Raw genomic sequence first — 25,942 nt, 5'->3', positions numbered from 1 at the left:
TCCTTTTTGAGCAGCTTACTTAGTGGTGTGGCAATGAGCCCGTAGCTTCTGACAAAATGTTTGTAGTAGTCCGTTAGCCCCAATAAACCTCTCAAAGCTTTAACAAAGGTGAGCCTGGGCCAGTTTTGGATAGCTTCATTTTGTCGTGGTCAACCATGACCCTCCTAGCTGAGACAACTTCACCTAGGTAGTAAATTTGGTTCTGTCCAAATGAGCATTTAGACAACTTGGCATAAAGTTTGTTGTCCCTCAATGTAGTAAGAGTGATCTGCAAATGAACACAGTGAGTGTCCCAATCGTTACTGTATACCAAGATATCGTCAAAAAATGCCAGGATGAAACGGCATAGGAAGGGCTTTATATTGTTCATGATAGCCTGAAAAGTGGAAGGAGCATTGGTAGGGCTGTCAACGGGACATAATTCTCCGATTGCTTATTATAGATTGGAGCTCTATATATAAGGCTCAAAGATGCAATCGTGCTAATCAGCTAATGATCTCAATCATGTGTTGCCGCAACGTTTCTAACATTGGATCAGCTGATGTGGCCAGCCTACTTCTATTCCTTTTAATAAACCTTTGCATCTCATGTGGGGGGGCCCTCTCAAGCTATGTTTGGGCCGTCCATGGACTGGGCTGGGTTGGATCCAGTAGGAAGTGATGAAGACTCTTGAGTTTCATAAGAAGGCCTCACTAGAATGCAGCCTAAATGCCACATTTACGTCATTGATTCTAAAGGTGAGGGATGCTTCATAGCTAAAATATTATAGGCCAGTAGGACTAATTGGTAATTTCTATAAAATACTAGCTAAGCTTTTGCTAATAGGATGAGAAAGGTTAAGGTTTGTGGGAATTCTAGGAGTTAAGGGTTGTATTATAATGTATTGCTACAGTCCCTATTGCATCTTATCTTTTGTTCTTTATTTCTTTCTCCTCTTCTTCTATTTGGCCTGCAAGGGCATACTTGTAATTGTACATAGCTTTAATATAAAGGAGGCTCTTTAGGGTGGGGGTCGACTCATTCTAGAGACCCCGTTATTCTGGCTGCTGCTTCTTTCTCACTTTCTCTGACTTTGTCTCTATCTCAATTTGGAAGATTAACATAGTATCAGAGCAAGGACTTTGTACCTGTCTTTGAGGAAGTGAGAATCAAGATTTAAGGATTGAAGGAGTATTTTGAGCATATATTGATCTACTGTTCAGCATCAATATTGATTATCTTTGAGGTTGTTTCAATCAACACAGGTACCCTTCATTTTCTCTAGATCAGTCTTTCTTTTTTTCCTTTTTCTCTATTGGTCCAATCAGCCTATGATTCTGGAGTTTGTGTCGAACTAGCTTATCTTGATATCCCATTGATCCAATTGAAGATCCAATCCTTTTTAGAGGAGTTTTACTCCTTTTCTTTAGATCAGCAAGTCAGTCACTTTCCTTTATGGACTGTCATCATTAAAACCTCGTTGATTAGCGTTTTTTTCTTGAAGAATCTTGCATTATTTCAGTGGTGGGATATCATTCCTATTGTTTTGGTTAAATATTGATCAAGTCTGATTGAAGAGCTGCTTGTTTATTCTCTTCTTTATCATTACAATCATTATGGTCTTCTTCTCGGACTGTGTTTTTTTAGCGTTTATTTGCTGAAATGGCTTCTGTTAAGGTTGAGGTTATTCCGGTGAATCTTGATGGAACTAACTAAACCCAAAACTAAGGATAAAGCATTTCAGCAATGGAAAGATCGATAATGGCAAGTTAAGTCTCTTGGATTCTCAATTAGATTGAATCTCATATTGTTGTACCTGTGAGAAGAATGCAAGCAGCTTATCACATATTTTTATCTGGACTTCTGGAGAAGGTTTACATCAACCCAACATATCTAGACAGTATCAAATTGAATCAGAATTTTTATAGGAAACGGTAATTTCCATTAGATTAAGAGAATACATGGATCCAGTCCCCATAAGAAAAGGGACCAAACCCCCAAAAGGATTCAATTACAATTCAGCCCAAAACAAACCACCCTGATTTGTCCCTTGTTTGGCTAGTGTATCAACCAAACCATTTGCTGATATTCTAACCCATCTAACAGCTGCACTTAGCTCCCTTGATAAGCTTCGAGTCTCCCTTAAATCCTGCCTATGGATCCAAATTCCCATGCTGCCTGTTTGTAACCACCATATCACCAGTTTTGAGTCCCCCCTCCACTCAATTTGTTGGAGGCCCAGTTGTTTCACCAATCTCAGCCCTTGAAGAGCTAAAACTTCAACCCTGAGAGAGTCACCTTCTCCTATCGGCCCATGTTGGTTTGGGCCTTCAATTCTATTCCTTTCTTGGAGGTTGAGTTTGGGAACTTCAACTACTTTATTATTTGAAGTATTGTCAGCCTTTGGAGGATGGGTTTCAATTATATTCCTTACAGGAGCTAAGGTTTGAGGCCCAACGCTTGCTCCTAGTGAGTTGCTTGGTTATGCTGTAAACAGATAGAATACATTCTCATGTTTGAATTGGTATTTATAGAGTCAAAAGGTTTTGGATCCAAGTAATGCTAACGGATCTTCTTATTAGGGTAGTCGCTTGAGCAGAGGTTTGGATCCACAGGTCCTCTTGCATTATTTTCTATTCAAGACGAGGGAAGTACATAATAGTGAAAGAAAATAGTCATATAACAGCACCTCCAACAATGGCTGAATGGTAAAAAAATAATAGAAGAAAAATCCTATCTCCCACAACTTCATTAACAATTTCAAACTATAAACAAATGAAAAGACTGACAAAAGCTCTACCATCAACCATGCCAGATCAACAACAAAGCGGGAATAACAAAAATGCCAGAAAGCTAATAATACTATCATATCAGAACTAAAAAGTCGAGACTCTCAACCATACGATTATAGAAATCAACCTATTAAAAAGACGTATAAAAACAGATCTGCATCCCAATCCAAATAAAAGGTAAATTTAATGGATAAAGCACAATAAATACTGATCAAGTACAATATCCCGAATCTATAATTTTTTAGTAATATTATGAACAACTCAGTAACTAATAAATGGTATCAATCCATCATGAGATCATAAATTAGATTCAAGCTCGTCACGGTAATAACAAAAACAAAACAAAAATTAGAAGTTCTATTATTAATCATCAAAGGAAAAATGGTCAACCAAGCTTCAGTACTCAAAAACCTAGAAAGTTATGGTGCTGTAAAATGACCTACAGAACAAGCTAGAATCCAATAATAAAGACCCACGAATAGATTGAAATCCAACAAAAAGAAAAACAAAACAATAACAAATAAATGAAAATTTTACCATTTTGGTGCCATACTCGATAGCTTGTTCAGTGTGGAAGGTACCGTTCTTTCCGGTAATGCCCTGGCAAATGACCCGAGTGTTCTTGTCAACAAACACGGCAGGAGGTGGCACTGGGGCGGCGGCGAAATGGCGAGACTGGGACGAAGAAAGCGAAGAAAGAGCGGACGAGAGAATGGCCTTGCTCAGGCAGAACCTTGGAGCCAAGGAGCTGAGGATCTTGCTGGTTTTTCTAGCTGATAGGTGCGCCATCCCCTTGCTTCTGGTTTTGCTTTGTTACCTCTGCGTCTGCTTTCTTTTAAAGCAAGCACGAAAATACAGATAGTCAGATCAAAGCAATAGGTCAGATAAAAAAAAGAACTGAAAGTCAGAGAGTTAACGGACGCCGATAATGCTCCGGTAGAAAGGCCACTTTGTAGGTTTCCGCTGGAGACGAGACGTGAATATGCTTTTGATGGAAAAAAGGGGAGAGAGCCTGTATGAAATTTTCTAATTTCCCTTCTTTTCTCCCGATATCTATTTTCTATTTTCTTTTCCTTCTCCTCGATGCCGAAATGTTTTGTTAGAGACCCTGGTGGAACACCACTTGACAGGTGTCACTCATCAGCAAGATCTAGACGAGATTTCAAATATGATTTTAATCTTGCTGAATGCATTTGAACGGTGGGGATTTATTGCAATTCTTTAGAGCATTAGGTAGGACCCTAAGGAAGAAGGGTTAATTCTTCATTCAAAAAACAAAAAAGGGATTATAACTAATAAGGGCAATTTCCGAGTCCTAATATCAATAAAATTAATAATTTTAATAAAATTTTAAATATAAATTAACTTTTTAAAAATAATATCAAATAAGAGAAAAAATATTGTTCATCCTCTTCCTTTTGCAAACATTTATCAAGGCCGCCTTCGGCAACGCCTTTGCCTACCTCTGTCGCCTCCACCCACCTTCGCCTCCGCCTCTGCCCAACGCCACCACCTCCGCTTCCACCTCTACCTGATTTCCCTCACGTGGCGTTTTTTGATTGGAAGATTCCTAAAAATAACATCACCTGAAAAAATGTCTATGTTCTTCATTGCTCCTCCCATATAACCAATGGTTTGCTTGACACTCTGGCGACCATGAGCAGAGCAGCCCACCTGAATTCTGAAACGAACGAAGACTTTGATTTCTTCTCTATTGTTTCTTTGCCAAATCTCTAGGGTTATGTAAATTTTGCAGGATTTATTTCCTTTTAGTCTCTTATCTATCATACTATTTTCATTTTTTTTCCTTCCTTTTCCTTACTTCGTGAATTGAGATGGAGGTTGTTCTCAGGTGAAGATCGAAACTACCAATTCACCTTATCGGAAGCTTGGGTTTTTTAGCTCCAAGTAGATCTTCACCAAAAAAAAATAAGGTTTGTTTTAAGCTTGCTAGGAGATGGACAACAGTTGAAATTCAAGTCTCTCTCAAGGCAACACAACCGGAGGTCTCCTGATCGGAGAAAATTGCCAGAGAGAGCGCAATGCCAAAGGATCGAAGCTAGTAAGTGTTATTTTTTCTTTCATTCTGTTTGTTTTGAATTCCAAAAACTAGGGTCTCGACTTTAATTCATCAGAGAAATCTACGTATATTTATAGGAATTAATTATTATTTTTTATGCAAGAGGATGGATTAAGCTTATTTGTTGGGCTTCCTCTGGATGTTGTTTCCCACGGCAACACACTGAACCATGTAAGAGCAATCGAGGCAGGGCTGAAAGCTCTGAAGCTCTTAGGTGTAGAAGGGGTCGAATTTCCCATTTGATGGGGGATAGCCGAGAAGGACGCCAGAGGAAAGTACAACTGATCGAGATATCTTGAGCTTGCAGAGATGGTCTGAGACGCGGGTCTCAAGCTTTGCGTCTCTCTCTGCTTCCATGTCGCCAAACAAGCCAAAATTGAACTCCCTGATTGGGTGTCAAAGATTGGTGAAGCACAACCAGACATCTTCACCGATAGGTTAGGACGGCGCTACAAAGAGTGTTTGTCGCTGGCGGTGGATGATTTGCCTGTCCTCGACGGGAAGACTCCGGTTCAGGTTTACCAGGAATTCTTAAGAGAGCTTCAAATCTTCATTCTCAAACTTCATAGGCTCTACAATCATGCCAGAGAGAGCGCAATGCCAAAGGATCGAAGCTAGTAAGTGTTATTTTTTCTTTCATTCTGTTTGTTTTGAATTCCAAAAACTAGGGTCTCGACTTTAATTCATCAGAGAAATCTACGTATATTTATAGGAATTAATTATTATTTTTTATGCAAGAGGATGGATTAAGCTTATTTGTTGGGCTTCCTCTGGATGTTGTTTCCCACGGCAACACACTGAACCATGTAAGAGCAATCGAGGCAGGGCTGAAAGCTCTGAAGCTCTTAGGTGTAGAAGGGGTCGAATTTCCCATTTGATGGGGGATAGCCGAGAAGGACGCCAGAGGAAAGTACAACTGATCGAGATATCTTGAGCTTGCAGAGATGGTCTGAGACGCGGGTCTCAAGCTTTGCGTCTCTCTCTGCTTCCATGTCGCCAAACAAGCCAAAATTGAACTCCCTGATTGGGTGTCAAAGATTGGTGAAGCACAACCAGACATCTTCACCGATAGGTTAGGACGGCGCTACAAAGAGTGTTTGTCGCTGGCGGTGGATGATTTGCCTGTCCTCGACGGGAAGACTCCGGTTCAGGTTTACCAGGAATTCTTAAGAGAGCTTCAAATCTTCATTCTCAAACTTCATAGGCTCTACAATCATGCCAGAGAGAGCGCAATGCCAAAGGATCGAAGCTAGTAAGTGTTATTTTTTCTTTCATTCTGTTTGTTTTGAATTCCAAAAACTAGGGTCTCGACTTTAATTCATCAGAGAAATCTACGTATATTTATAGGAATTAATTATTATTTTTTATGCAAGAGGATGGATTAAGCTTATTTGTTGGGCTTCCTCTGGATGTTGTTTCCCACGGCAACACACTGAACCATGTAAGAGCAATCGAGGCAGGGCTGAAAGCTCTGAAGCTCTTAGGTGTAGAAGGGGTCGAATTTCCCATTTGATGGGGGATAGCCGAGAAGGACGCCAGAGGAAAGAACAACTGATCGAGATATCTTGAGCTTGCAGAGATGGTCTGAGACGCGGGTCTCAAGCTTTGCGTCTCTCTCTGCTTCCATGTCGCCAAACAAGCCAAAATTGAACTCCCTGATTGGGTGTCAAAGATTGGTGAAGCACAACCAGACATCTTCACCGATAGGTTAGGACGGCGCTACAAAGAGTGTTTGTCGCTGGCGGTGGATGATTTGCCTGTCCTCGACTGGAAGACTCCGGTTCAGGTTTACCAGGAATTCTTAAGAGAGCTTCAAATCTTCATTCTCAAACTTCATAGGCTCTACAATCATGGTAAGCTTCAAATCTTCATTCTCAAGTCTCAACTCATTTCATTTATTTATTTGTTAGAACCGGCTCTTATCAATGGTTGCTTTTTTCTGTGATCTCCTCGGGATGTTTCAGTGAGCCTAGGACCGGATGGAGAGCTCTGGTACCATTCTCGGCTATCGACGAGAGGTGGCAAGATTACAAGAGCAAGAGAATTTCAGAGCTATGACAAAAACATGCTAAAGCATCTGCAGGAACACGCCCAGGTGACCGGAAACCCCTTATGGGCCTCTCAAGTCCCATGACGCCCCCAACTATGACCAGTTGCCCTTTGCCAACACCTTCTTCAAGGAAAAGGGAGGCTCCTGGGAGACCCCATATGGCAACTTCTTCCTCACCTAGTACTCAACCCAGTAGCGGGATGCACATACTAGGACCTTGTCATTAACTAGGGGCTTCCGTAGCGTCACTCTAAGAACCTCTAGAGGCGGAGGTGGTGACGTTGGGCAGAGGCGGAGGTGGCGGTGCTGATGAATGATCTACAAGAGGAAGAAGATGAACTTGCCGGATGTGGCAGCGCTGATGAATGATCTAAAAATTGAACATTTTTTTTGAAATTTTATTAAAAGTATTATTTTTGTTGATATTAGGGCCCAAAAGTTGCCCTTATCAACTATAATCCCAACAAAAAATGTAAACCTGCTCTGCTCCCATCGAGTAAGAGCGGGGCCCATGTGATGCATGGGATGGAGCACTCCTCCCTGTCCCTTGCCCCCGTAGTCAAGACATTCCACCGCATCCTCGCCTTGTCTTTGGTGGTGGGGCGGGTACCCATTCCCTGTTAGGGATGGGGAATCCCAAATTTTCCCCATCCTAAGGCAATCACCTAAAAATAATCAAATTTGTGGATATTTTACAAATAGGATTATGGGAATTTGGGGTATTTTATGAATTTGATTATGAAATTCTAGGGATATTTAATAAATGGAATTTTGAGATCCTAGGATTATAAGAATACTAGTGGGGACCCATGCGATGCATGAGATTTATTAAGCGAAAACTAAATAATAGAAATGACCATTTACTAAAATATCCCTTATAGTTTCATGGATTTATTAAAATCTACCCTATAGTTAGCATTTTACTAAAACTTCACTTATAATTTGTGTATACTATCACTCGAAAGCAATATTTTCTCCATTTTTTTCATCTTAAAAAAATTGCATAATGCTTGATCAATATATAATCTCTATTGTTTAATGACTTGTTCATATTTCTCGGTGTTTATTTATTTCCACCTCAAATTCTTGTTCCTCTAGATTTTTAGTTAAATCCTTTGATTGTGACTTTCCATCCATTTTCTCAATCACTTGTATCTCTGTAAACACAGATTCATTATCCATTTGTGTCGTGACATTCCCCTGTTCTTTTGACTCAATGCTGCATTGCTCCTTTGACATAATGGTAAAACGGAGCTAAAGATGTTAGCAATAAACCAACAAGTCCTCTAAATAAAATTTTGGTTTGATTATTACCGGAACTTCACACTCAATCTGTGCTTAATTAAGTCTTAGCATGTGAGGTTGTTAGAGATGCATGTATAATTTATATCTAGTTTGCTGACATGCAAGTGAGCTTGTCCCTACACAAGATCAATTGAACAAAGCCTTTAAACTACCATTTCTTCCTATGAACTAGAAAATCAATATCAATATTTATGGGGCAGATAGGATTATTTGATTGAAAATCAATAACATCAACAATTATGTGATTATTTGATTGAACACAATACTCTCCATTGATTCTAGCATTTGTAGGGCAAATAAGTTTGAAGTAGCTTTGAGATTAGAGGAATTCATAAATGAGAGACTTAAACATTAAAGCTTATACGGGAATACAAGATTGTTTTTGCATCAGATTTCTATAGTTCATATGGAGAAGGCTTATAGTTCATATGGAGTATTACCGACCAAACAAGTGTTTGGATGTATCTACCTGTAATTCTTTGATCTTATTAGCCTTTCCTAGTGGACCATTTTTAGAAAACACTTGCTAATTCCAAACTCCCTTGCAATGGAAATTGTTGTAGCCCAATTATCCACAGTTAGCATAACACTTGAGATCCTCATTAACCGAAGGTATGATACAACATCATTTGGCTCTAGTTTCACAAGTATGATACAACACCTTCTACCTTTGGTTTCATAGGATCTGTTATGGCAAAAGCCCTAACAATCCTCCCATCAATGTCTACTAGTACACATGTACGAGCTAGTTGTTAATCTTTAATCCTAGGGCCAGTGGAACATTGTAGACTTACATGAACCTTTTGTTCCCAACCAACACTAGTTTTCCCCCAACATTTCCACTAATCCCAACCCCTGGATGCACCTCAAAGTCCTTGGGTTCTATTACATATTCCATAGCAGAGCCATACTTAACGCAACTTATTAGCATATTCAATCACAACCTTTGCTATAGGATGCTCACTATTTATCTATCAATGGAACTTCCAGAAGTCTCTGGGAAAATCAAATCTATAACTTTTAATCCAGAACATAAAGTAAGCAACTCCAACAAAACTAGGTGTTAAATATTAATCCTCATCTCAACAACAGCAGCAACCATTCCAAAGAACTCGTAGATGGGCACATTTGAAAAGAACATTGCATTAACTACCATAGGTTTTCCCACTGTCAATGTACCCATTTTATCAAATATTATAGTTTGTATCTACATTTTGAGTACTTTGAGATTAAGCCCAGAAATTAGACTAATTAATTTCTAACAAGAAAGCAATTCTAAAATTGGATATTTAACTACATTTTTTACCATATAGATTATTCATGTTGTATGGTTGATTCAGATCACTTGCTTGTGTTAGATGTGATTCAAACCAATAAAATTAGAAGAATATTTTAGAATAAAGCAAATGAAATTAGGGAAGAAGAAGAAGACAAGGAGAAGAAGAAGGAAGATTGGAGAAAAAAGGAGAAAGAAAAGACGAGTTGGATAATCTCCTCTTTCTTCCACTAATCTTTTCTAATAAACTTGCTTAAGTTACATAATTTACAAGATTGCCCAGCTTACAAGAACCAATTAGAAAGACACGAATGGGCTAGGGCCCATGCGGCCTAGTCACTCTACACTCCCCCTGAAGCTGAGCATTGATATCCATAATGCCCAACTTATATAATGAGCCAAATTTCCTTTAGGAACACCTTTTGTCAAAAACATCAGCCAATTGTTCTTCAAAAGCAACAAATGGTAAACAAACTTCTCCTGAGGCAACCCTCTCTCGTATAAAATGCTTATCAACTTTAATGTGCTTAGTTCTGTCATGTTTAATAGAATTATATGCAATGTTGATAGCAGCCCGGTTGTCATAATATAGCATCATTGGCTTCTCACAGTCTATACCCAATTCATCTAAAAGTGATCTCAACCACAAAAGTTCACAAAACTCCATGTCCCATTGCCCTGTACTTTGCTTTAACTGAAGATCTTGCCACTACAGATTGTTTCTTACTCCTTCATGATATTTTCCATGCTACCATAGCACAGCAACCTGAATTAGACCTCCTATCATCAATACATCTGGCCCAGTCAGCATCAGTGTATGCTTCCAACTTCATGTGTCCATGCTTAGCAAATAAGATACATTTCCCTGGAGTCCCTTATAGCTAGCATTGAACTCTCTCAGCAACTGCTAAATGCGTATCTCTAGGAAAATGCATAAATTGACTGATTACACTAACTGCATAGGAAATATTTGGCTGAGTGATGCAAAGGTATAGTAACTTCCCGACTAGTCTCTGGAACACTCCCTTATCAGGCAACAGTTCACCTTCAATCACTGACAACTTATGATTTAGGTCAATAGGAGTAAAAGTAGGTCGATCCCCCAGTTTCCCAGACTCTGCAAGGAGATCAAGAACATACTTCTGCTAAGAAATGAAGATACCATCCCTAGATCTGGAAACTTCAATTCCCAAGAAACATCTGAGTTCTCCCAAGTCTTTAATTTCAAACTCAGTGTTAAGAAAGCTCTTGAGATGAACAACTTTCTAAGTATCATTACCTGTAACCACAATATCATCAACACAGACAATTAGGAGGGTCACTAAGGAATCTTTCCTCTTAACAAACAAAGTATGATCCGACTAAGTCTTTGTATACCCAAAAGCAACAAGAACAACCCAAAATCTGTCAAACCAAGCTCTAGGAGATTGCTTAAGGCCATAAAGAGACTTCTTCGATTTACAGACCATTCCTTGCATCTCCTTCCCATACACCCCTGGAGGTACAGACATATAGACCTCTTCATTTAAGTCCCCGTTCAACAAAGCATTCTTTACATCAAACCGATGAAGATGCCAATCAAAAGCAATAACTAAAGATAGCAAAACTCGAACTAAAGTCATCTTGACTACTAGGGCAAAAGTTTCTAAGTAGTTAATATCATACATCTGAATATATCCTTTAACAACCAAACGAGCCTTATATCTCTCAATAGTACCATTAGAATGATACTTAATAGTGAACACCCACTTATAGCCAGCCGATTTCTTTCCCTCAGGCAAATTCACAATTTCTCAGGTATTGTTCTAATGCAAAGCATCTAGTTCAGTCGTCATAGCATCTCTTCATTCTGGTTTGAACAAGGCATCTGAGATAGATCTGGGAGTCAATGTATGGAAATAGAGGCAATGAAAGAATAGTAGAAAGGAGAAAGAAGATTGTGGGACAAGTGTTTGTCTTACAAACTTCCAACTAGGATGTTCTAATGCAAAGCATCTAGCTAGGATGCTTGTGTTCTATTTTGCAGGATGTTTGTCTTACAAACTTCCAGCTAGGATCATTAGCAAAAGTTGAATATTATTTGATTATTTATATCGTGTGACCTGGTTATATTAAGAACTATTATAAGGAAAAAAAAAATAGGAACCATTGGATAGTTGGGTACTCTGAGATTTATTCAAGTTCTTAGATTTTGTTTGTTTCACATAATCCATTCCTAACCTATTCTACAGACATATATTGTCTCTTAGTTTGAAGTAGTGCATGAAGATGGAACCAATGAATTAATCACATGGAATGAAGCCGAAGAACACGGACATTCATTGAATTGATGGTAAATCAAGTGAAGTCTCCCAATAGACCAAACTTAACATTCAATAATAATGGTTGAAAATATATTGTTGAAAAATTCAACAACAAACAATAAGTCATATACCCATAACCAATCCAAAAACAAATTCCATTGCTAAAGCATTTCTTTCAATTCGTTTATCATATAAATTGTAAAACTCAGACATTTATGATCGACAATGCATATTCTTCATAAATTATGAGATACATGAAATCAAAAAGTGTCCACACCATGCCTAGAGAAAGGCAGTACAGGTGTGGATTGGAACTGTCCACACATTTTGTTCATAGTTCAGAACAATTGTAAACTATGGTGTGGTGATTGTCCCTACCACAGAATGTGGTGTGGATCAACCCACACCCACCAATTTCTCATCGGCGCTACAAAAAACCCCCTTAATAGAAAAGTATTCCTTCCGATTAGCTGCAACTCCACCTGGAGTATAGGATTCAATAAAAAATAAGAATTCCTTCCAATTAGCCACGGTAAGTCTTCAGCTAACTTTGTTCAATTCGTTGCATTGTCTTATTCTGGAAGATATAGTTTCACTCAGCTCGAAAGATTGTGTCATGTTCATGAACGTTTATTGGCAGGAGAGATCCAAATTAATAACCTTTCCTCAATATGCAGGAAACAAATTACTTTTCTTATTTATTTATTTATTATTTTGGATGGGGATTATGTACCCAAAAAGGGGGTTGAGCATTAATGAGATGACACAATCTTTGTTCAGAAATTGTCAGGTGCTGCTTCTAATTTCCACATTGAAACAAAGCACAAATACAATACCCTCAGTACAACAGGTAAAAGTGCTTGTCTCCTGTATATTTGATGAAAGAAAAACATTTCTCCTAGCACGAGAACCCAGCTATTTTCTGAACAAAGGCACTAGTTCAAGAAAAAAAATAACACGAGTTAAAAGTGAAAAAGAAATTGATTAGTTATATATAGTTAAGATGAAAAATACAGATGACACTACTATCCCGCATCGTTCAATGGATGATGAAAGCAGAGATTTGTTGCCCTTTTGCAATTAGACACCTCCGTACAGCAACTCTCGAGTGATTTCTCTCTTACCCCCAGGAGTTTGGTGGCCCCTTCGCCCGCAATTCTTTCTCCAGAGGATACAAACCACAAGATAGGGATCCCAAATGGGGAAAGGGACCCGAGAAAAGAAAATGAATTTTCTTTTACAGTATCTTACTTTATTGAGTCTAACAAGAACTGGCTTATCCCCTATACCGTTCAATAAGTCCAGCCAAAAGAATCTCCTTTAAAATCATCCCTGTAAAATTGTTCCAGAAGGATTAGGAGGATCGCAGGGAGGGGATAAACGGCAATAGGAAAAAAAGCAGGGAGGATTAAAATTACATTAATATGCTCTACAAATAATGCATAATTTGTGAATTTAAGCAAGTTATTTTTACATTGGGTGGGGGGGGGGTGTTGAGAGTGAACATTTTCATATGTTTTCTTTTATATCTTAACCTGCATTTCTAAATCCCATTTCTTAAAACTAGTCATTTTCCAAAAAAACCAATAACATCATGTACGCACATACATGTATGAAAACTAAAATATAGGATAGCCTCACCACTTTGAACAGAAATATATCAACGTTTGAGCGGAAAAAATATCTGATGCAGATAAAAAATAGGATTGTTCCTGTAAGCATCCGCAGCATATAAAGGATGCGATATAGAAGTTTAGATTCTCTTGGATATAGGTATTTATTCTAAAGAAAATAGATAAAATAAAAAAAGAAGGAATTACATGTCAAAACAATGCAGGTGTAACAACCTATCAAAAAAAAAAAAAATACAGGTGTAACACAGTTGTGCAAGCTTTTCTATTTAAGAGAGGGAGAAAAGGTAAAAAGGATACCTTAGAATTGATCTAGGCAGGAAGAAGTGGTTCCTTCTCATTAGATCCAATACGATGACTAGCCTGGATAAAAGGAGGAAAAAAATAGAATATAAGTAATAGTCAGAATGAATTCCTAATGTCATTGAAAACTACAAATTAAACTGTTGTAAGAAAGAAGCAAAGATCTTATGTTTATCTCACATCCTCATTTGCTCCTGCTGCCATATTTAAGAAGGATGAATCCTTTGACCTGATAAAACAAATGAACATACAAGTGATATATGGAAAGATGAAAATGAAAATTAAATGAAATAACGAGACAAATGATTGAAACAGTACACAATAAATCATGTGAGATCCTAAAGCATAATAAAGTTGCAAGTAGGGTAGCCTGTAACGAACTCAACTACATTGGGCTCAGATTGGTTCAGGTCCATTCAAATTTTAAAATGTTCTCAACCTAATCCAACCCAAGTTGCATCCATAGGGCATAGCCGATTATTCAGAGGGAGGAGGTTCCACATTACATTGGGCTCAGATTTGTTCAGGTCCATTCAAATTTTAAAATGTTCTCAACCTAATCCAATCCCAGTTGCATCCATAGGGCATAGCTGATTATTCAGAGGGAGGAGGTTCCACATAACACTGTATACTGCAACAAGTTTTTCTGGTATCATGTCTTTCCAGTATCATAGTTGAACTCTTATTTGAAAATACCATAGTGTACAGCCCGGCAGGACAATAAATTTTTCCCTAGACCAGTTTTTTAATCCCCCCACCTAAAAAAGAAAAAAGTCTGGCCCTAAATAATAAATGCACAGAAACATGTATAAAAATATAGATATAGAAATGAACTTGTTGGACATTTCCACATTCTGCCCAGATAAAAAGTATTATTGAAGATGCAACACAAATCAAGGAGGTGCTATCCATAAATAAAAGCAATGGAGACTTAAGACATACCTGTGATTTTGGATGTCCACAATTTCCAGATTTCCATTTTGCGGCTCATCCTTTACTTTCGAAAGAGGTGAAAAGAACTGAAGAAAGAAATGAGAATGATCTCAAAATAAAGTGGCAACTTTTTCTTTAGATAAATATTTGACTTCCATTACTTACCTGGTGCATTGAGATAAACACAATAGAGATTCCTAAAATAAAATTCATAGTCAGAGTATGGCCAAATAAAGCAGCAGATGCTATGCCTGTAAAAATTGTGGCAACAGTTGACGAATATTTCTTTAAAATTGTATCTGCATGCAATAAGAAAAGCTTTCAATTATAATGGGTATAACAGCAATTTAATTTTTTCTGATGGTTAACAGAAACTAACCTATTGCACAAATATTAATTTATAGCTCTTTCAGAGAACTAATGGTCCATTTGGTTGGTGGGAATAGGGGTTTGGAATTGGATTCCAGCCAATTTGGTTAAGCAAAATGGGATTCCAATTCCCATTCTTGGCAGAATAGCAATTTGAGGGAATGGCCTTTCTGGACTCCCCCCTTGGGAATGGGAATCCCTTTAGAGAACTAATGGTCCTATTTCCCTTTAGAGGACACCAACCCTCCTTGAGAGTCATGCTTATCTTATGAAATCCAATTCTGATTCCCATCTGAACCAAAATGTACAGGGGGAATAGGCAATTCCAATTCCAATCCAACTGTGAACCAAATGGTCCCCAAGTGACAAACATAAATATAAATAAAAATGAAAAGTACAACATCTAAAATAAAACAAACCTGCATATTTAAAGAAAAATGAGGACAAAATTCCTTGTGCTGCATTATTGCATATTAAAAACATAGTTGCCTTTGAATGTCCTTGCAAGATATCAAGACTACTTGGACCTGGAAACATTAAAAGACAAGATTCAAGCATTTATTTCAAAATTCATCATATTTTATTCATACGGTAATTATGATATCCATAAAGTTTCATGCACATATTTTTCCCTTGTTCAAGAATTATATTTTTTGACCAACCATATACTTTTCATTTTCCTCTGTCAAGTAACATAAAATAGAATAGCACATCAAGGAAACAATAAGAAGAAATAGAGATAACACCAAGATTTAACATGGTTCGGCTTGGTAGCCAACATCCACGGGAGGAGAGAAAAAACATCCGCTATGAAAAGAAGAGATACAACCCTCTCTCTCTCTCTCTCTCTCTCTCTCTCTCTCTCTCTCACTCTCTCACTCGCTCACACTCTTCCTCAAACCCTAATCTCACACAACCACTAGCTTAAATACACAAAAGACTGAAATATATCAGAATTACACAAAAACCCCATAATTTATCAATATTACAAATCAGCCCAAATACAACCAAATAAAATATATTTCTCAACACGCCCCCTCAAACTCAAGGTGGGAAAATCAGTTTGAGTTTGCAAGCAAGGATGTTAAAGCAACCTCCATGGAAATAGATTAAATATTGAAGCAACATCTATGAACCTTGAGATGTTGAAGGGACCTCTAAAGCAACAATTCACCAACACACCCAAGGGTGCTTCACACGTTCACCAATAAAGTTATCACCGCACTACAAACCATTACCAACTCACAAACATCCACAACCTGAGGCATCATAACCTCTTTTCCAATTCACAAAACCACCACCAACAAACAACCACAGCTTGAGGCATCAAAGCCCCTTTTTTAACTCACAAAACCACCACCAACAAACAACCACAACTTGAGGCATCACAACCTCTTTTGCAACTCACAAAATCACAACCAACCACAACTTGAGGCATCAAAGCCCCTTTTCCATCCAACCACCAAACAAGAAATTACCACAACTTGAGGCATCATAACCACTCTTCTAACCAACCATCAAACGACCACAACTTGAGGCATCATATCTTCTTTTTCAACCATCTCACAAACAGCCACAACTTGGGGCATCAAAGCACCCTTTTCAACTCACAAAACCATCGTAGTAGTCGATTACTACCTTAACTGAACATAAAATAGCAGAGCAATGGAACACCTCCACAGCAACCAGAACACCTTCACAACAACCAGAACACCTTCACAATAACCGGAACACCTGCTTTGATACCATATCAAGTAACATAAAATAGAATAGCACATCAAGAAGAAAACAAAAAGGAATAAAGAGAACACCAAGATTTAACGTGGTTTGGCTTGGTAGCCTACATCCACAGGAGAGGAAAAATATCCATTGTGAGAATAAGAGATGCAACTCTCTCTCTCTCTCTCTCTCTCACACACACACACACTCACTCACACTTCCTCACACAACCACTAGCTTAAATAAGCAGAAGACTAAAATATATTAAATTACACAGAAGCCCCTTTTTCTCCCATAAATACATACAAGTCCCTATAATTTATCAATATTACAAATCAATCCAAATACAACCAAATACAATATATTTCTCAACATCCTCTTTTCCATATTCAAGCACCGTAAATTTTCAAGACTTTGTCAAACTTCATTTTCTCAAGGACTTAACAATGTATGCAAAGAGGGTCACAAATCAATTTGAGGGCATTTAAGATTCAGTTTGAATTGGAAGGATAACTCATCAAAGCTTGGAAAAACAATTGGTATCAGCTGACTTGAGAATAATCTCAAATGATTCTATGTACCAATGATTTATGTTTTACCAGCACTGGCCTTCACATATCATGTTCTTTACAATGAAAGAATGAGAACTCTCTTACTATGCCAATTCGGTTGACTCTCCCAAAACTAATTATAAGTTTATCCATTTCTTGTCTATCATTTAACTTTTTATTTTTGAAGGGAGAATATGTGGCATTTGGTAACAAACCTAATCTGCTCTTAATAATGAAAAAAACATAAGAAAAACAGATATGAAATAGAGAGAACAGAGAAGAAGACATGAGAGAATAGAGAAGAAAATAAAAACAAGGGCTGTGAGTTTGGAAGAGATCATACAAGTGATCCCAACTGTTGGCTCTAAAGAATAATAGAAATATAAACCAACTTCTAACACTCACCCTCAAGTTGGAGCATATATATTATAAAGCTCCAACTTACTACATATGTGATTCATCCGAACCCGGTTTAACCACTTCATAAACAAGTCAGTAGCTGATCCTCTGACCTTACATAGGGTGTAACAATTTCTCTACTTGAGACCTTTTCCCTAACAAAGTGGCAGTCTTTCTCCATGTCACCACAAACAAATAAAGTGAAATATATGTCACATGTCCCTTATTCTAATGCAATTGGTAGTATTATGTATGTTATGGTTTGCAGACGTAGTGACATTTCACATGCAGTTAGTGTTACGAATAGATATATGTTTTGTCCTAACAAGAGACACTATCACGCAGTGAAGTGGATTATCAAGCACTTGAAAGAAACCACAAATGCTTGTTTAGAGTTTGGAAGGAGTAGCCACAGTTTGATGGGTTACGTTGATTCAGACTATGCAGGTGATTTTGACAAGAGGTCACTTATAGGTTATGTGTTTTCTATTCGTGGTTGTGTTGTTAGCTAGAAAGCCACTTTACAGTCCACAGTTGCATTATCTATTACTAAGGCTGAGTATATGGCAGTCAGTGACTGAGGTGGTTAAAGAAGCTATCTATTTTCGAGGTTTGCTTGGAGAACTCAGTTTGGTATCAAAGGTTACTGTTGTTTATCTTGATGGTCACTGTTGTTCATCTAACCAAGGATCAAATTTATCATGAGAGGACGAAGCACATTGATGTCAGGTACCATTTTGTTTGTGATGTTGTTGAATAGGGAGATATTATTGTAAAGAATGGTGTTGCATACAACCTAGCTAGCATGTTGACAAAGTCTCTTTCTGTAGGCTAAATCCAAGCATTGCTTGGACTTGGTTGGTGTATGTAGTACTTGAGTTTGCCCATTAGGCCCTATGTGGAGAAGGTGGAGGGAGATTGTTATTTGTGTTGTTTGAGGGAATTCATGCCAAGGTGGAGATTTTATTGTGTTTGTGTCTGTAATTCTTTATTGCAACCCGCTTCATGACCCACTCCAAATCAAGTTGAGAAAAACCTGAAGGCAAAATTTCATATTGGTTTGTGGGGGTAGTGCACCATTGGGGGTGTATGGATCTGATCCATATTAAGCTTATGGGTCCGATCCAACTACGATATGTTATGTTGTGTTGGAATAGTTTAGTTTATTATTCTGTTTACCTTATTTTCTGTTTACTATGTTAAAATAGTTCAGTTTTATATTCAGTTCTATATTGTTTATACACTGTAAGTACCGCAGGGGCATAAGGGTCTTTTCCCCTTTTTTAAGTGACGCCCTATATATAATAAAATATTCTAGTGCCACCAGAACCGATACTCTCTCTCTCTCTCTCTCTCTCTCTCTCTCTCTCCTCTCTTCTCCTTCCTATTCCTTCCATTCTTTCTGTTAATATGGTATTAGAGCAGTTCTACTGGGTTTGAGAGCAGATCGAACAAGTTTTTCTTCTAAATCCTACTATCTTTCCAGACTGAAGTAAGAAAAGACAACCTACGACTGAGACAATTTATTTTTTATTCCTTCACCTTTTCTCTTGGTCATGTACCAAGAAAAAACCAATGAATCGAGACTTTTGAATGACGTCAGAGAAGTTGTGAGGTTCTAACCTCTTTTTCTATGGATCATGTGGTCCTGTATCAGAAAATAGAACACCTGTAGGTCGTGGATGACCTGTTTTTTAACCTTTTTGGTGTGATGGCACTGTTTTATGACCCCTCATGGTAGTCAGTGTGTTTGGGTGATCTGGAAGTTTGGTGGATAGTGACTGTTAAGGCAGTACAGCGCTGAAATCAACTTAATTTTTTTTTCTTGGAGAATTAAAGCTGGTCTGTATTCAGACTATGTCTAGATTGCAATGTGTGCATGTGAGTTGCATCTTTGGTGTGTTTCTAGGACTGTTTTTTGGTGTCAGGAGGGATCTTAAGGTGTTTTGAGGCTGAATAGTGAATGGAACCATGTCTTCTAAGAATTCTGCAACTTCTGGGGTTCCTGGAAATCAAACTTCAATGGGTGGGGGGCTGGATATGAGTTTCCCCATGGCTGTAATTCCCTTTGATGGACTAAATTACCTTGAATGGTCCAGGGGAATTAAACTCTACATTACTGCTAGGGGGAAGATAGGGTATATTAACGGTATATTGAAGGAACCAAAGGACGAAAGTGCTGAACATGACAGGTGGAATCAAGAGAATAGTATGGTGATGTCGTGGCTCTTAGTTTCCATGTTGCCACAAGTAAGGAAAACATTTATATGGGCTGGAACAGCTTGTGAAATATGGGAGCAAGCAAAATCTACCTATTCGGAGCAGGGGCATTATGCAAAGATATATCAATTGCAAGCTGAATCCTCCACTTGCAAGCAGGGGAGAGGAGTCTCTCGGTGTATTACTCGAACTTGACATCAATCTAGAAGGAATTGGACCATTATCAAAGTGTGAATTGGAAATGTGATGAAGATGCAAAGACCTACAAGCCACTTGTCTCCCAACAGCGAGTATTTGCTTTTCTTTTGGGGCTGAACTCAATGTACGAGTCTATCTAGGTAAAAATCTTGGGCAGTAAAGACTTGCATTCAGTCCAGGAGGTTTATGCCTTAGTTCAGTCTAAAGAGAGTAGGAGTGTGATGAATTGTGCAGAGGAGGAGTCGGTTGCATTGGCAGTCCAAGGAAGTACAAGTACAAATGGTGGGGGCTCTTTTTTTTTTTTGATAAATAAGAAGACAAGTTTCATTAATAGAAAACTACGTAGTTACAAGCTTCCCATGGAGAGGCACGAGCTGCGTCCTCTCCTAACAGCAGGAAGAAAGACAAATAGAAAACAAATTCAGTCTACAATTAATCCCAATACAAACTTTCCCTCTTTATCCCTTGCTTTGCAAGACCATCAAGCAGTTGAATTTTTTAATTTCATTCTTAAAACACCACACTATAGAGTCCGGGTTTTGTAGCCAGTTCACTACCACCTTGGAATCCCCTTCTATTATCAATTGTTCCATACCAATTTGCACTGCTAGCTGTACTCCCTGGATAGTGGCTGCAAGTTAGAGTTTCCAACTCCTATGGGCCCCAAGTAAATAAGAACCACAATCCTGGCCTCATTCCTCAGTACCCCTCCCACCCCTGGCGGACTTGGATTACCAAGACTACTGCCATTGAAGTTCAGCTTCAAGAAGCTTTTAGGAGGGGATTCCCAAATCAAACTCACTTTAGTCTTTCTAGATGAACAATTAGCCACTGCTAACCAATTCCTCCAAATATCATTAAATGAGAATTGATGGAATAGGTCCAGTGATTTTAGCCACAGGACCACCCTATTTAGAATGCAGTCCTTCATCTCTTCTAGACTTCTCTCCTCTTGGAAAATTTTGGTATTCCTTTCTTCCCACATGAACCAGATCAGCACTGCTCTTGCACCTCCACATAATTCTTCCTCTTCTGTGACGCCAAGGGAAGAAAGCAGGTTCAAAAATCAAACTTGCATCCACTGGCCTAACCAACCTGCACCCAAACAATGAGAAGAGCCACTCCCATAACTTTGCAGTAAATGAACAAGATATTAGTAGATGGCTACAATCCTCACCATGTGACCTGCAAAGAATACACCAAGAAGGTGAGAGACAGAGATAAGGTCTTCTCTTTTGTAGAATGTCTAAGGTGTTTATTTTCCCATAATGCACTTCCCAGCAAAAAGCCATAACCTTGATGGTGGGGGTTCTTTTAAGAAGGGTGATTTACAAAAGAGGGTGGATGACAAAGACAAACTATGGTGCACTCACTCTTAGAAGTCCAAGCACACTAGAGAGACACATGTTGGGATCTCCATGGGAAGCCTAAGTGGGCTCAGGAATTAACTAAGAAATCAGCATTTGATCAGAGTAAGAAGTCGGTTCAGCAGAATCAAAAGAAAACTCAGCAAATGTGGCATCTCAAGAGACTAGTCCCATGGCACTTCAGGAGCAACACTCTGGGTCTGATCCCAAGGAAGAGATCATAAACCCTTTTCGTGATCATCTGGAGTTATATGGTAGGACACTTCGCCAGATGGATTCTAACCCTAATCCTTGTACCTCAATTGCGTCTACATTAGGTAACTTTGCCACTGGATTCCATGTGTCGTCATATACCTTTGATTCTCCTTGGGTAATTGACTCTGGAGCTTCAAATCACATGACTGGTAAGTCAAATTTATTTCAGGCATATGACCTCTCTAGGAGAGATAAGGTGAGACTGGCTGATGGATCATTCCCACCATAGCCAGTCAAGGAACCATCTCTCTTCCCCTTGGTCTTGCCCTTTCAAATGTGTTGCATATTCCAAAAATGCCAACCAATTTGCTTTCCATTAGCAGTATTACTCACTCTTTGAATTGTTCAGTAACTTTTTTTTCCTTCTTCTTGTGTGTTTCAGGATTTGACCTCGAGGAGGATGATTGCATAGTTGTCAAGGCGACGCCTAGGCAACAAGGCGCCCTTTGAAGCTCGCCTCGCCTAATCGCCAAGCATTTTTCTACTCCCTACTATAAAATACTTTTTTATTCATTCTTTTTTGAGATTATAATTACAAAATATACATTATTAAACCAAAAATAATCATTTTGTGTGTTTATATACTAATTTCTTTTTATTATTTTCTTATTCATTAAGGTTTAATCAACACAAATATTGCTAAATGCTGTATTGAACCCTCATGGACTTAAAAACCCGAACCAATAAGTAAGGAAGAACTTAAAATTTTATCTAATCAGCACATTCTCCTCTTCCATATATTCTTCTTCTTCCTATAACAAAAATAAGGGTTCAGCCCCTATATTTTTTGAATTTTATTTTCCTTCTTCCTTTTCTTCTCATGAATATGTTGATTTTCTATACTTTAATATGAAATTTATACTTTTCTTATGAAAATCATGAATAATAATTAAAGAAATATGATTATGGTACCTAGGGAACTACCTAGGATCTATGTTTTTAACATAAAAAAAAATCCATCGCCTAGGCGGCGCCTAGGCGACTAGGCGACAAGGCACCTTGAAAACCATGGATGATTGGTAGAGGAAACATGGTGAATATTCTCTACGTGTTGGAGAATAAGTGGCTACAGAGTCTTTTAGTTCGCCTAGTAAGAGTCATGCCTACTTATGGCATAGTCATCTTGGTCATCTTTCTTTTGAGTAATTAAAGCTTATTTTCCAGAGTTATTTAAGTCTTTGCCTTTGAATGTGTTTATGTGTTACAGTGTTATACATGTCATTTGAGTAAACATTATAGAAGTTATTTTCCTTTAAGAAACAAAAGCTCTGAATTTCCTTTTCACTTTGTTTAATCTGATGTTTGGAGCCCTATTACTCTACCTTCTGAGACTGGATATAAGTACTTCATTACTTTAATCAATGACCACTCTAGGTACACTTGGATTTATCCTATGCGATCTAGAGATGAAGTGCCAAAGATTGTGAAAGACTTTGAATGCATGATTTTTACTCAATTCCAGAATGAGATTCATATTTTCTAGTCGGATAACACAAAGGAGTATTTTCACAGTGATCTCACGGAGTTGTTTGCTTCCTGTGGTTCTCTTCATCAGAGTTCCTGTGTTAAGACACCTCAAAAAAACGGTGTTGTTGAGAGAAAAAATCGTCATCTTCTTGAATTTGCTCATGGATTATTACTCCATATGCATGTTTCAAAACGCTTCTGGATGGGTGGTGCTATGTGTGTTGCATATATCATTAACCATATACTATCTCGACTGCTAGAGTATAAGGCCCCATATCAACCATTGTTTCCTAAGGCACCTTTGTCCTCTATTCTAATGTGTATCTTTGGATGTCATTGCTTTGTTCATGACTTGTCCCCTACTCATGGTAAGCTTGATCCTCATGCTATCCCTTGTGTTTTTCTCGGTTACCCTTAGTCTCAAAAGGGCTACCGATGCTATGATCCTGCTTCACGTAAATACTATGTCTCCATGGATGTATCATTCTTTGAGAGTCAACCTTTTTTTTTCAGTTTCTCCTCAGGGAGAGAGTAGGGTTAAGGAGAAGCAAACCCAAACCCAGGTTCTATTACCTCCTCTCCCTGATCCTCCTCCATTTTGTGTCTTCATTCTCCATCACAAGAACCAACAAAGTTCAAGAGCTGTGGAACCTAAAATTATGCGGCCAACATCATCAGACTCTCCAGAGGTAGTTCCTCATCAACTAGGTACACTTGTTTCCATTGATATGCCTAATCCCTTTAATATTGATCCTCCTGTTATTGATGATCTTGATGTTCCCATTGCTAAGAGAAAGGGTGTTAGATCTTGTACTACTATTCATCATATCTCTCACTTTGTGTCTTATGATCATATCTCACCTTCATATCGTGTGTTCCTTTCCTCCATTGGCAACATCTCTATTCCTAAGAATGTGGCAAAAGCTTTATCCAAACCTGAATGAGCAGATGCAATGAAGAAAGAAATGAATGCCTTGCACAAGAATGACACTTGGGAGTTGGTGGATCTTCTTGAAGGAAAAGAACCAGTGGGGTCCAAGTGGGTGTTCACTGTGAAGCATAAGGCTGATGCTACAGTAGGAAGGTACAAATCCAAATTGGTGGCAAAGGGGTTTACTCAGGTATATGGAGTACTATGTAGAGACCTTTGCCCCAGTAGCCAAGATGAGCTTTATCAGAATTCTCCTCTCACTGACAGATAATCTTGACTGGGAACTTCACCAATTATATATTAAAAATGCATTCTTGAATGGCAACCCAGAGGAGGAGGTGTACATGACTCAACCTCCAGGTTTTTGTGCCAAAGTAGTGAACAGAAGGTGTGCGGTTAAAAAAAATCATTATATGGGTTGAAACAGTCACCTCGGGCCTGGTTTAGTAAGTTTCACTTAGCTATACAACAAATGGTGTTCAAATAATGCCAGTCAGCTCATACTCTATTTGTGAAGAAAGGCAGAGGAAAAACTGTGGCTTTAATTGTGTATGTTGATGACATAGTGGTCACGGGAGATTGGAAGACTAAAATTCAGAAGTTAAAGAAATTCTTAGCCACTCGGTTCAAAGTAAAAGATCTAGGCCCCTTACGCTATTTCCTTGGGATTGAAGTTGCCCGCTCTCAAAAGGGCATCTTTATTTCTCAAAGGAAATATGCACTAAATCTATTAGAGGACACAAGCAAGTTAGGAGTGAAGCCTTCACCCATTGAACCTAATCATCAATCGGGTGACAGTCAGGGGGAGGCTCTGAGAAATGTGAAGAAGTCTCAAAGTTTTGTAGGGAGACTCTTATATTGTCTATGACCAGACCTGGCATTGGCTATGTAGTGGGTGTCCTTAGTAAGTTCATGCATAGTCCTAAGACTTGCCACTTTGAAGTTCCAGAAAGGATCCTTAGATATCTCAAGAATTTCCTAGGGGCTGGTTTGTTATTCCAAAAACATGGGCATTTGAAAGTTAAAGTGTATACAGGTGCTAATTGGGTTGGGGTAGTCGATGACAAAAAGTCAGTGGGTATTGTACCTTCGTGGGAGGAAACCTAGTCACTTGGAGAAGTAAGAAACAAAGTGTGGTAGCTAGGTCCAGTGCTGAAGCGGAATAAAGAGCTATGTCTCATGGAGTTGCTGAAATCATGTAGATAAAGAACCTATTAGGATTCATAAAAAAAAAGAACCTATTAGGCGAATTGGGTTTTGCAATCAACAACCCAATGTCACTCTATTGTGACAATAAAGTTGCTATCAACATTGCAACAAACCCAGTCCTCCATGACAGGACAAAACATATTGAAGTGGACAAGCATTTTATTAGGGAAAAACTTGTGAGTGGAGAGGTGTGCACTCCCTATGATAGTTCAGAAGAACAACTTGCAGACATTTTCACCAAGGGCCTTCACCACATGTGGCACAATGAACTGTGTGACAAGTCGAGCATGATTGACGTCTATGTCCCAACTTGAAGGGGAGTGTTGGAATAGTTTAGTTTATTATTCTGTTTAGCTTATTTTTTGTTTACTATGTTAAAATAGTTCAGTTTTATATTTAGTTCTATATTGTTTATACACTGTAAGTACCACAGGGGCATAAGGGTCTTTTCCCCTTTTTTAAGTGATGCCCTATAAATAATAAAATATTCTGGCGCCACCAGAACTGATACTCTCTCTTCTCTTCTCCCATCTCTCTTCCCTCTCTCCTCTCTTCTTCCTATTCTGGCACAGTGAACTGTGTGACAAGTCGAGCATGATTGGCAT

At 38.4% G+C, this 25,942-nt stretch overlaps 2 protein-coding genes and 2 long non-coding RNA genes across 7 annotated transcripts in view; 2 read left to right on the top strand and 2 right to left on the bottom strand.

Annotated features, from left to right (window-relative positions):
- The window catches only part of LOC148873153 (succinate--CoA ligase [ADP-forming] subunit alpha, mitochondrial), a 38,098-nt gene extending 34,145 nt beyond the window's left edge, over positions 1–3,953 (bottom strand). Inside the window, exons 1-2 of one of the 3 annotated variants that reach the window (XM_088969107.1) lie at positions 3,693–3,953; positions 3,309–3,603 (exon numbers count right to left, since the gene is read on the bottom strand). In XM_088969107.1, the coding sequence (XP_088825233.1) occupies positions 3,309–3,560 (252 nt within the window). In that variant the 5' untranslated portion in view covers positions 3,561–3,603; positions 3,693–3,953. The remainder of the gene's footprint in view (positions 1–3,308; positions 3,604–3,692) is intronic. The other 2 variants (XM_088969117.1, XM_088969127.1) reach the window with 2 other exon arrangements.
- A 205-nt stretch (positions 3,954–4,158) lies between these two features.
- On the top strand, positions 4,159–5,468 carry LOC148873152 (uncharacterized). 2 transcript variants are annotated; one of them, XR_016107107.1, is made up of 3 exons: positions 4,159–4,509; positions 4,624–4,833; positions 4,955–5,468. It is a non-coding gene; the product is annotated as an uncharacterized LOC148873152 (long non-coding RNA). The 2 variants fall into 2 exon arrangements; XR_016107108.1 differs by having other exon boundaries at positions 4,187–4,514.
- A 494-nt stretch (positions 5,469–5,962) lies between these two features.
- On the top strand, positions 5,963–7,401 carry LOC148873151 (uncharacterized). The gene is made up of 3 exons (XR_016107110.1): positions 5,963–6,103; positions 6,225–6,704; positions 6,816–7,401. It is a non-coding gene; the product is annotated as an uncharacterized LOC148873151 (long non-coding RNA).
- Positions 7,402–12,556: 5,155 nt separating this feature from the next.
- The window catches only part of LOC148873150 (CMP-sialic acid transporter 5-like), a 58,942-nt gene continuing 45,556 nt past the window's right edge, over positions 12,557–25,942 (bottom strand). The window contains exons 11-16 of the mRNA XM_088963384.1: positions 15,441–15,548; positions 14,818–14,951; positions 14,662–14,738; positions 13,900–13,948; positions 13,717–13,779; positions 12,557–13,117 (exon numbers count right to left, since the gene is read on the bottom strand). Of these exons, the coding sequence (XP_088819510.1) occupies positions 13,729–13,779; positions 13,900–13,948; positions 14,662–14,738; positions 14,818–14,951; positions 15,441–15,548 (419 nt within the window). The 3' untranslated portion in view covers positions 12,557–13,117; positions 13,717–13,728. The remainder of the gene's footprint in view (positions 13,118–13,716; positions 13,780–13,899; positions 13,949–14,661; positions 14,739–14,817; positions 14,952–15,440; positions 15,549–25,942) is intronic.

Source organism: Nelumbo lutea, chromosome 1 (assembly GCF_056320005.1).
Source record: "Nelumbo lutea isolate HS-2025 chromosome 1, American lotus-T2T, whole genome shotgun sequence".
Classification (NCBI taxonomy): Eukaryota; Viridiplantae; Streptophyta; class Magnoliopsida; order Proteales; family Nelumbonaceae; genus Nelumbo; species Nelumbo lutea.
The sequence above is the reverse complement of the archived record's forward strand: the minus strand, read 5'-3'. Positions and strand labels throughout refer to the sequence as shown.